The sequence below is a fragment of the Protomyctophum parallelum genome (assembly GCF_964188405.1).
Source record: "Protomyctophum parallelum genome assembly, chromosome: 5".
Lineage (NCBI taxonomy): Eukaryota > Metazoa > Chordata > Actinopteri > Myctophiformes > Myctophidae > Protomyctophum > Protomyctophum parallelum.
The window spans coordinates 45043772-45055841 of NC_139702.1; the positions used below are offsets into that span (position 1 = coordinate 45043772).

A 12070-nucleotide genomic window follows, 5' to 3' on the forward strand; every position below is an offset into this window, starting at 1 on the left:
AAGCGTTTTCAACAGCCTGTATCTGTGTTCCATGCCTATAGCGTTATGATGACAACTGCATTTTCCCCCGGAAGAGTAGTCATTCTATCTTTGTTCAGGTGCCGAATGAAATGTCTAGACATTAAACAAATTCTGATATGAGAAATTGTGTTTATATGCCAAGAAAACACCCTGCATGGATATTCAGAAAGATTCCACTGCAAACAAACAGTGCGAGTTATTCTCGACATGACATTTGAGCTAGTTTGGAAGCAGCTCGACAACCTTTGACATATATGTCCTCTCCATTCTCTCCACCCATGCTCTGAAACGGCCAAGCAGAAATTCTATTGAAATTGTTTAAATGTTAACAATTGGCAAACAGTGACCCTTGCTTTGTTGTGCCAGTGGTGATGTCACCACAACACGTATTGAAGGTTAATGGGTGACAATGAATTGTTCTGTTTTATGGAACCTTTCTTTACCCACCCGAGTCCAAAATGTCTAAATGTCTATAGGCTAGTACCTGTCTGAATGCCTTAAAGGGATATTTCACTTTCTAAAAAACTTTTGGTCATTTTATCGTCTACTCAGGCTTATGTGATCACCCCAGACAGTTTTTAAGTTGCTTGATTCAGTATTCAAATAGCTGACCTATAGTTACAAACCCATTGTAACTTCAAACTCCAATGTATCCATGATAGATTAATCGAAAACACCTGTCCTTTTTTCTGTTCACTGATATTGTCCTTCTAAAGATAACTCCACACCAAGAAGACTCCACACTCCAGACTAGTCAAAGACTGTTTAAAACTGTCAGATTGCAACAGACTGGCATTTTCTTATCAGCACAAAAAAATGTCTGCCGACGAAACATTTTTTTCCCCGATGCAAATTGAAGAAAGCAGCCACCAGCGCTGGTTTGCACTGTTGCCAGTTCTGCTCATTATAAGCGACTTTAGGCTAGTTTTCCTGTAACACAGCTTAATATTCATTATCATAGATACTTTATAGTTTGGGCTTATTTCTGAAGTGTTTTTGCTTATTTTGGCTTGATGTAATAGGTCTCAAGTAGTGAAACTAGTTGCTTCTTTTGGATTTGTTTTCATAGACCTGGTCGCTTGTTTCACTCACAGAATCTGGCAACACGGAGCTTCTCACCAAAAACAAACAAAGATAGCATATATTTTTCACTAGCCTTGCTTTGGAGTAGAGGGCTGCAACGGGAACGGGAGCAAAATGGGACTTATTTATTAGAGTTGATATTGAGAATATGGTATCTAGTTTACACAAGTAAGACGCGCAAACGCGTGAAGCGAACGCAGCTCGTGTGTGTGTGGTTGTGTGTGTGTGTGCTACAGCTGCGCCCTGTGTGTGTGTGTGTGTGTGTGTGTGTGTGTGCGTGCGTGCGTGCGTGCCACAGCTGCGCCCTCTGGTGGCGGGCCGGTGGTGTAACAGCGTGACACCACACAGCGTGACACACACACACACAGACACTCAGCCCCTGCTGTCATAGTAAGTGGCTCACTGCGTTCGCAACTACACCAGTAGTCAGCCCTGAAACATGACGAGCAGACTAGAAGTCCATCGGCAACCAACCGGACATGTCCGGGTCTTCATCGACGGGTTCCGACGCATCGGTAAGGTGATACGGACGGCAAGCGACGGGAGCTTCTCGTCGGGAGTCTCCTGCCGACTAGCATCGGAAACCCAGACGTTTTTATTTCCAGGGAGAAAAAACAGTCTGGGACCGAGTCCACTATAATTCAGCATAGAGTAGTGCAAACGTCGATCACTCTCTGCTGATTTCTGATCGTCTGCACCTTTATTAAATTGATGCACACACACACCTGTACACACACACACTCCTCTCACTCTCTCTGTCGCTCTAATTAATTAGTCTCATGTTGCGCAGCTGCGTCTAGATTCCCCTGGCGGATCCTGCCGGGAGCTGCCTATGCCATAAGCCAAATTCCAATACCCAGAATCTCGGCTACTCGCTCACTCGCACTCAGTCACTCCAGCAAGGTGGTGTTATGGTGGAATTGGTGACCTGCTGAAATATGTGACAACCGTGTAGACAATCACATAATGTAAATGTGTCCTAATGTCAATTGTTGCAGTTTGTTCATTAGCAGAGTTCAACCTAACTGTATTTAGGCCATGTATTTAAAGACTTCCGTGTAATAGTTGTGTGAACAAGATGGTCACATATTTGGCAGGTCACCAATTTCACCGTCATTTGCCATGCTGGAGTGAGCGAGTGTGAGTGAGCGAGTGGCCGAGATATTGGGTATTGGAATTTGGCTATAGAAAGCGTAGGTGGACCCAAGGCCAGGCTACCTGCCGACAACCAACCGGGGCAATGTGGAGTTGGCTTAATAGGGAGGGGCTGTGTTTTTCCATTTACTGTTTTCAGTTACTTTTAATAATTCCTTTTGATGTTTTAGTCTCCTCCGGCCTCTTCCTGGAGAAGGTTCTTTTCAGACTGACACAGAGACAGACAACCAGACATACAGACAGACTATGGTATCTAGAATGCTAGAATCATAATATGCATTTATTTATTTTTAAACAACCCACATATTTCACATTGATGCTGAGTGTCAAGCAGGGAGGCATTGGGTCCTATTTGTACAGTCTTTGGTATATGACCCGGCCGGGGGATCGAACCACCGACCTCCCAGTTTCAGGGCAAACACTCTAACCACAAGGCCACTGTCTGGTTGCCAAGTTCACGTGACAACAGACTAGACTGGTTTAGACATTGATATTACTGTAGCCTATATCAGTGCTCATTAGACAGGAAGAGTACATGCTTTTAACCGATTTCGACCTGATTCTTCAAATGTCTTCTAAATCCTGATAGTTTTCTGAAAACAGTGGTTCTCAACCTTTTTCATGTCAAAGACCCCCAGAATTATCTGTATTTGGCCACCAACCCCCATCTGAAAATATGTTGTTCCAGGGACCTTCCAGAAGCAAAGATTTGAGTTAAAAACGTTCACTGTGAAATAATATATATTCAAATATATTCAAATAAAATGTCAAAATAGCAGTACCTACAAGCTCGTAGCGCGATATGAGCTTGTAGATCTGCAATTTTTCAATAGCTAAAGTATAACATAATGCTTAAAAACACCAAAAGGGGTTCCCACCCAAAATGGGTTAATGTGAGCCCTGTGGTTGAATTAGAGACGATCCGCTTCTCTTCCCCTCTTCATCCACAGAAATGCCTCCAACACATGCTGAGATAATTGGAATGCTAGAGTGATAGCATAACGACACAGTTGGATGCTTATGCTTCTCAGCGTTGTGAATGTGAATGATTTTGACAGACTTGTCTTGTACTACTGACTGAATGTTTGTCTTGTCTAGACAGCCTATACACAGATTTAGTTTGTCTTTTCTAGACCATTTAGACCTGAGGGCAATTTTTGTTTCTATATCAGTGGTGCTCAACCTTTTTCATGTCAAGGACCCCCAGAATTATCTGTATTTGGCTGCAGACCCCCATTAGTGTGGTACGAGGTGTACTTCGGATTTCTTCTGTTCCCGACCCCCATCCCTTTATAGTATGCCAGACAATTAATGTCCGATTTTCATAATATTAGTGTTGTTTTGTAGGTTTTAAAATATTCTAAGTTGATTTCTTACACTTTTAAAGTAGCCAGAATAATCTTTTCTGACTTTTGGCTGGGGTCTTTCTTCACCCGGGACCCCCGGATTCATCTCATTCCTCGCTCTGCTCCTGTTAGTCTACTCGCCAACCCATAGAACCCCATTGTGAACCCGGACATTTTGAGTACCCAAAAGTTTTATGTTAGAAATGTTGAGTATGGGTCCCCAGCATTTAGAAACTGCCGGATGCTAACTGCATTTTGGGCAATTTTCATAATTAGCATAATAAGCATTAGTTTTGCACGAAAAACACTCATTCAGCAAAAAACTGGCTATGGCCAGATTTAGCCCAAGGAGTGTTTTTTTTTACAAAACGTATGCTTGGAATGGATTCAGAATCATTGAAAACCCCTAGTTTGACCCATCACATGCTACTTAATGCATAATGAAATGAAAGGATCGAGACCGAGTGTACTCCAAAAATGTACAGTAATGTACAGTGTACTACTATGTCCACCATTGCAAGCTTGAATAATTTGACCAGTGTGATAATTATCATCGGTCACTTGAAATACCTATCACAGTCTGTTACAGTCACAGTAAAAAAAATGAGAATCTTATGAACATATAGGATCACACTTTTTGATTGCCTGCAAATGTAGTCTTTCTTCCTGCTGTGATGAAACATGGAGTCTGCTCCACACCATCACAGTGTGATGCCCACTTTACTTTCATGAGTCATCTCCTGAACCCTGCTAGTTCCCTCCATCTTACTGAAGGTGTAAGTCATTGAGTCATCTCAATTGGAAATTGTTCAATTGCCGAGATGACGTCGACAGAAAGAAAGAAACACCATGTGTGATCTTCTGACGTGGGAATGTTCACAGGTTTCTCAATTAATTTGAACAATGTATTTGACTGACAGGCTCCTGAGGTGACTTTATCTTGGACACAATATAGTCGAATATAGTGGTTTTCAACCCTTTTCATATCAAGTCTAGTCAAAGTCTAGATCAAAGTTTATTTTGAGAGAATGGAATTCACCTTTAGCAAAGCCCCACCCTCTACCACTTAGACACTCCCACTTGGACACTTTCCAGCCGGGCTCATTCATTTCAATGTAAATATCATGAATTTTGCACATTAAATACTGGTTCATTTTTGGAACCAGACCTTCAAAATCTCTTCCAAATCCGTCAACAAGGCCTGCTGTATGCACTGGACAAATATGTGTGTGGCATTTCATATAGGAAAACTATTGGTCGAGAGGTTTGTCTAACCCATGTTATGCTTAGCTGTGATTGGACCATAGCAGTTTGGGGAGGGGCTTAGCTATAGGTCAATTGCGTCGAGATAGTGATTCGTTTATTATCTCCCATCATCTCTCTTGTCAGGTGGTGAAGATGATGATCATCGTGGTGGCGACGTTCGCTCTGTGCTGGCTGCCGTACCACATCTACTTCCTGGTGACGGGCCTCAACAAGCAGCTCACCAAGTGGAAGTACATCCAGCAGGTGTACCTGTCCATGATGTGGCTGGCCATGAGCTCCACCATGTACAACCCTATCATCTACTGCTGCCTCAACAGCAGGTGAGTGAGGTCCGAGGACTCCCTCCTTGAGGGAGTTCCAAGGGCGTCCCCCCAGCTAAATGATAGTTAGGAACCAAATGGACCCTTATGGGTCCGTAACTCAGAGAGTATACACTCTCAGAGTTAAATTAACTTTGATTTTACAATAACTTGGGGTCCCGGAGATAGAAATGGGGGACTGTATCGCCTAAGTCAGGTCAAACATGGGGGTCCATGAAATGAAAATCGTCGAAGATCACTGCTAGAGCCATAAAAAAGAATCTTCTCTTACGGATGACCTTAATTGGCATATATTTTCTAATGGGGGTCTGCAGGCTAATGAGTGTCAATTTGGGGGTCCTTGACATGAAAAAGGTTTGTGAACCACTAAGTTACTATTAAATAGAATAGATTAAATAAAATGTAAAGCTATTTTAAAAATATATATTTTCGTGAATGGAAATGGCACCTTCCTTACTCGGATTTCGGAAGGTGTAATTCCACACTCTATATAGCATTCTGAGATTTTTGAATAGTTGTCTGGTTACGCAAGACCCCATCATGTGTTATTATCAATAAAGTGGTTTTCAACCCTTTTCATATCATTTGAGCAACAGACCACAATTTGATGACATTTACAGTAGCCTCTCAGACTCAAAACTAAAGAATATATGTTTTTGTCGTTGGATAAGATTCTGTCTACAATTCCATGCTTTTGGCAAACGTTGATCAACTCTTCTACATTCTCTAATTGTGTTGACTTCTTGTAAATGAAGTAATGCAGTTGTTTAACAATAATTTAACTCTAATAAGGGTCCATTTGGATACCAAGTCTTTCGTCATTTAGCTGGAGACCACCTGGAACCCCCTCAACTGGTTGAAAACCACTGCTCAAGTGCTCAGGAACCAAAGAGTTACAGTATAATTGAAGAATGCGTGTTTGGATGAAAGTCAAGCATCAATTAATCTAATGTAGAACTATTCCGTTGTAGTAAAAGTCTGAAATTAAAAATGTACTTGAGTATAAAAGGACAAAGGTATTAGCATCAGAATGTACTAAAAGTACTAAAAGTAGAAAGTACTCACTATGCAGAATGTGACATTGCGAGTTTTCAAGTGTGAAAATCGCAGATCTACAAGCTCACAATGTGTCACATTGCGCATGCATTGTGAGCTTGTAGATCTGCGATTTTCAAATGGCCGAAATCTGGTCTGAAATGATTCACCACTTGTGTACACAGGCAATGGTTTGTGTGCACGACCAATAGTTTTACGTGAACATTTCCAGGCCAAAGTACTGCCTTGTACAGCCTAATAGAGCCTAGTACAGACCAGCACAGCCTATTAGAGCCCAGTAGAGTCTAGTCCAGTACAGCCTAGTATGCCCAAATCTAGCCCTAGTCCAGCCCTATTCCGGCCTGGTGGGAGAACAGACTAGGGGAGGGGGGTACTAGACTGTACTAGGATGGATTAAATGATGGAGTAAATGTACTTAGTTACTTTACACCACTGGGAAGAATTATGCAGATTACCAAATGTACCACCTGAGCACATCCTATATTATATATTGGCTACTGGAACGACCGACGGAAACAAGGGAACGCCAGCACACAATAAATGTCCTTTTTCACATGCTTTATTACCTCTGATGAATGACCTAGCGGACGTGTTTCGTCCAGATGGGACTTCCTCAATCAGCGTTGTGACAACATAACATGGAAGTGAGGTATATAATATAATATATGTGGAATTAGATGTTTCAACTGACTTCAGTTCAGTCCAGCGTTGTTTTTGTCGACTAAAACCAAGACGGAAAATGCTCGACGTCTACCTTTTTTCACTGGCGAAAACTAAATGGAAACTAGATGAAAACGAAGCTACGATGACTAAAACTAAGACTAAATGTACCTGGCAATTTCGTCGACAAATAAAAACTAGACTAAAATATTAGGAAGTCATTTTACACTTGGTTGCATGCATAGCTGATCTACAAGCTCACGATGCGTTGTGAGCTTGTAGATCTGTAAGTGTAAAGTGTAAAAACGACGGCATCAAGGCAAAATACATTTTAGTCGACTAAAATCTTATGAAATATTGTCAACTAAAACTAATACATTCCAGGTGACTAACATGTGACTAAAACTAAATTAAGTTTCAGTCCAAAGACTATGACTAAACTAAAATTGAAATTTGCTGACAAAAACAACACTGGTTCAGTCGACATTCGACCAGGGGAGGCGGCGAGGCGCAAATGCACACAACTTCCTTGACAAACATAGAAGGGACTGACTAAACATTTAGCGATTTTAAACCGAGCTTTCACCCCCTTGGATTTTCTTTTCCAGGAATAAAAAAAAAAAAGAATTAGCTCATTATCGGACGTTTACTTTTTGGATACGATTTGCTACGTTGTTGGACCTCATTTCGGAGTTACCGAGTTAGAGACTGAGGTCCCATATGGGGCTCCCTCGAGTCTTGCCTCATTGGCAAGGACTCGAGGGAGTGCACTGCCCACTGTTGAGTCCTTCGGATATGCAGTTGTACATCAGACCGAAATGTCCATACTGTATAATATGCTATATGGGCATGTACAGTATTCCGTTGTTCAGAACCAAAACATATATATACTGGATGGTTGTTCTTTTATTCTTATTTCTAGAGTTCATATAAGGGGACTTTTCACCCGTTCAGGTGAAAATGATCCATGGCATCATTCCTCAGTAGAACAAATCTCAATATAATTGATTCTTTATCGGTGCAGTAATAATAATAATAATAATAAACTTTATTTATATAGCACCTTTCCCATACATAAATGTAGCTCAAAGTGCTTTACAGAGCAGAAAAAATTATAAAAACAAAAGCAAAACAAAACAGCATTAAAACAGGCATGCAGTTTAAAACAATAGGACAATAGCGCAGTGTCAAATCAGGAGAAGGCAGTGGTACAAAGATAAGAACAGATAAAGCAGGGCAACGACATTAAAAAACGACAATAAAAAACAAGCAGTAATACAATACAGTGAGGACATGAATAAAAAATCACTTAAAAGCAATGTTGTAGAGGTGGGTCTTGAGCTGAGCTTTAAAAATGTCTACAGAGGCTGCCTGACGAATGTACAGTGGGAGCTTGTTCGGTGCAGTGAGAAGTCCATCTGAAGCATTTATCTCTAGTCTTAAGTAAGGTGCTCTCATTCTGAACCCAGACCAGACACCAGACATATTTGATTATTCTTCCTCATATCAGTTTGAAGGACTATACTACAGCCACCACAGTATACTAAATAAGAAATGACACGCACACGGTTATTATCAGCTTGCAGCAAGCGAAACCCCTTGAATAGTACTGTCAACTCATGACAAAAGTATGTGTGTTATACAGCAGCGTAGGGGGGTGAGTTGACAAAGAACAAGCCGTTTTGCAATGAGGACAATTAGACTGACACACCCACCACATCTATACAGGACAAAGCTACATTGGTTCATGTCAAGCAAAGGACTTAGGGGCGAATCATACTCGTCCGAAATGTTCAGTAGCACTGAAGAGCCGACTTTAGGACGGTACCCGCCCCCCGAACCTCAAATGACGTCACATTGTAGGCTCTTGTGACGGCCCCCTGGGCCTTTAGTCTACTATGGGGTTCTGTGTGTGTGTGGCTGTGCCTTTAAGTCCATTGCAGTGCTGGATTGGAGGGCGGAGCCAGAGATGATGAGTGGAAGGGGAGACACCTGGCCAGTGTCCTCTCCAAACACTATTTAAGACACCTGCTCTCACAGCACTACAGATCTGCATTTCTCCACAGGCTGCAGGGGCAGCCGCAGGAGAGCACCCTTGTTCTTTTGTTTGTTTGTTTGTTTGTTTGTTTGGTTATAAGTTTTGGGCAGCATGTTTCCCTGCCAGTTCCAGTTGGAACCTTCAGTTCTTTAATTACTATTTTATCAAGTATGAAATAAAATACTTATTTTTGGATTCTCCTCCGGTGTCGTTTCCCCTTTTTCGTTATGGCCCCAGAGCCAGCCATAACACTCTACAGAGGCGAACCGACTTTTATTCGGCTCTAAAATAGGAGTATGAATCGCGCCTTAGAATAGATATTTTGTGGCACTAAAGCCAACTGTTTAGACATGCACAATAAGTCGAGGGTATAAGGTGGTACAGCTGGTGCAGAAAAATGAATAATTTGCTAATCTTTTGTAATGTTTTATTGTGTGGTTCACAGTTAATTATTCATTGTTCTGCACCTCTCTACCGGCTTATCCTCGACTTCCTGAAGTATTGTGTCTTAACAGTTGGCCTTCGTGCCACATAAAAAAGATTTATTCTGAGTCATCATTCCGGCCCTCAGCTGGAGACAGTCACAGACACACATCCCCTCTGCAGTGCTCTACTGAAAGTGACTGCATGGAGTCTGTCTCATTTCTCTCCAAAAGCTCTTGAATATGATGGAATATGATGAAGGATTACTGTGACTATGGTAAGCTCACATTTCATATCGCGCACACCATAATACACTACTAGACCCCCCGGAATCCATGTCCTATAGGCTAAGATCCCATATGCTGCATAGTTGTTTAGATGCCATGTTACCAAGGCTAGCCAATGAGGACAACTAAGTGAAAGTGACAACTAGGCTACTGCAGCGTCCCTTTACTGATCAGTTCTGCAAGCTGATGAAAAAAAGAATATAATACCAGTGGCTAGGATCGACAAACAATACAATTCTTAATCAGAATCACCATGCCTATTTATACATCATTATACAACAGGTCGTTTCGAGGAAGCCATCTGATTGGTTGAAACAGCCTTCTAGCCGTGGTTCAAACGAGCACCACTCCACACCTAATCAAAACAAAGAATTCAGCTGCTCTGTTCTCCCAGAGCAAACTCGGTGGCTAGGCTAGCTAGTTTTTTGGGACATTTGTGGTCGTAGTGACTACATCTGTCATTCAAAAAATGTTTTTTTCAGCAATATTACACTCGAGGGTGTGGTTTAACATCATTAATGCAGCATTGCAGGCGTGCATTAATGACATTAAACCACCCCCTCTCGTGTAATATTCCCTTCCTTCCACAACGTTCAAACCTCTCCATCTTTTTGTTTTCTGTTCCCCTCCTCCGTCTATCTATACTGACTAACTGTCCTCTCCTCTCCCTCCCTCCCTCATGTCACGTTGACCCTGCCAGGTTCCGGGCAGGCTTCAAGCGAGTGTTCCGCTGGTGTCCCTTCATCAAGGTGTCCAACTGCGACGAGCTAGAACTGCGCACCACGCGGCTGCATCCGGCGCGCCAGAGCAGCATGTACACGCTGTCCCGAATGGAGAGCAGCGTGGTGGTGGCCTACGACCCAGCTGAGGGTGACGGCGGCGGCGGCGGCACAAAGCCAGGATCCGCTCGGAAGAAAAGCTACATGCCGTTTCGCCATTCGGAGCAGATCAGCGACTGCAATGGTGGCAGTGTTAAAACACAGAGCGGATAGCGTAAACACTGAAAACCCCTCAGGCGAAGGGAGTTCCCCCCCCCCCACAGGCATGCATGTACTGTATACAGAATTTTATTGACATGCACCGTAAAGCATGGAGAGTGCATACAAACACTATGGTACGTATGTGCTGTACACACGTGCCCATTTGACAAAATCATTATAATTGAATCCCGCGACAGCTATAAATTAACACTTACTGTACTATCAGCCAGGGCCATTTCGGTGAATTTATTACAGTCGTTGTTGAATCAAGCTTTTTACTGTGATATTGGAGACGGATGCAATGTATGCAAACACAAACGTGGTTATTTGAACGAGCAACAACAAAATTGATGGTGTGATAGTATGTTATCTAGAGGTATATTAATTATATTGAAGGTCTTTACATAATATCAAGGCTGTTATATTCTGTTATTTGTGTGTGTACGGGTATTTGGAGCGGGGGAGTGCATATTTTATTTATTTCTTTGCTTGGATTTATTATTCCCAAAGGCGAGGGATTTTGTTGTAGGTCTGTCCTTCCATCCATCCATCCGTCCGTCCGTAATCTCGTGCACTGAAGGACTGATCGGCGTGAAACTTTGCACACACACACACACTCAGCCACACAGTATATGCTACCACTCCTAGTCCAAACCTCACGCAAATCTGTACACACACTTATCTCTGTAGTCATATGATCAAGATGTTTCTGTTATACTTCTGTCCAATTATATTCTGATTGCCTAAAATTGGACTTTCAAATTTGACACAAATCAGGGGCCTCGTCTACGCAACACAGAGCTAAAAGAGATTGCACCCATTTTGGACGGGAACCCCTTTTGGTGTTTAAGCATTATTTTATACTTTAGCTATTGAAAAATAGCAGATCTACAAGCAGATCTACCGAGTGCCGCGCTACGAGCTTGTAGGTCTGCTATTTTTGAAAGATCGTGAAAATGTGTCGCAAATCTTTGAAAATATATTCCTTCAGAGCGAACATTTTTAACTCAAATCTTTGCTTCTGGGGGGTCCCTGGAACATATTTTCAGATGGGCGTCCGCGGCCAAATACAGATCATTCTGGGGGTCCTTGACATGAAAAAGGTTGAGAACCACTGACATAGAAACAGGTTTTTCTGAAAACTGTAAGAATTTATTTATTTGTAGAATCTAGTGTCAGTCAGGTCTAAATGGGTTAATACGGCCTGCTCTGCTGCTCAGAGAGACACTGTATAAAGAAGCACCAAGGCACGATGACATGACATTCTGTTTATAACACGATGCAGATGGCCTTAAGCTTGAACTCACATGTACAATGAATGGCGATTATTATAGGATGGAATCAAGACGGTTTCTTTTTGTAGTCCCACTCAGTCTGTGCGTATTATCCAGTGTTGTTTTCGTCGACTAATACTATGACGAAAAATGTCCCTCGA

General features: G+C 42.1%; 1 protein-coding gene across 1 annotated transcript in view; it reads left to right on the plus strand.

The window, feature by feature from the left end:
• The window catches only part of tacr3a (tachykinin receptor 3a), a gene marked incomplete at both ends in the record, with an annotated part of 47520 nt that extends 36873 nt beyond the window's left edge, over positions 1 to 10647 (plus strand). Inside the window, 2 exons of the mRNA XM_083764504.1 lie at positions 4995 to 5191; positions 10356 to 10647. Of these exons, the coding sequence (XP_083620630.1) occupies positions 4995 to 5191; positions 10356 to 10647 (489 nt within the window). The remainder of the gene's footprint in view (positions 1 to 4994; positions 5192 to 10355) is intronic.
• Positions 10648 to 12070: the final 1423 nt, after the last annotated feature.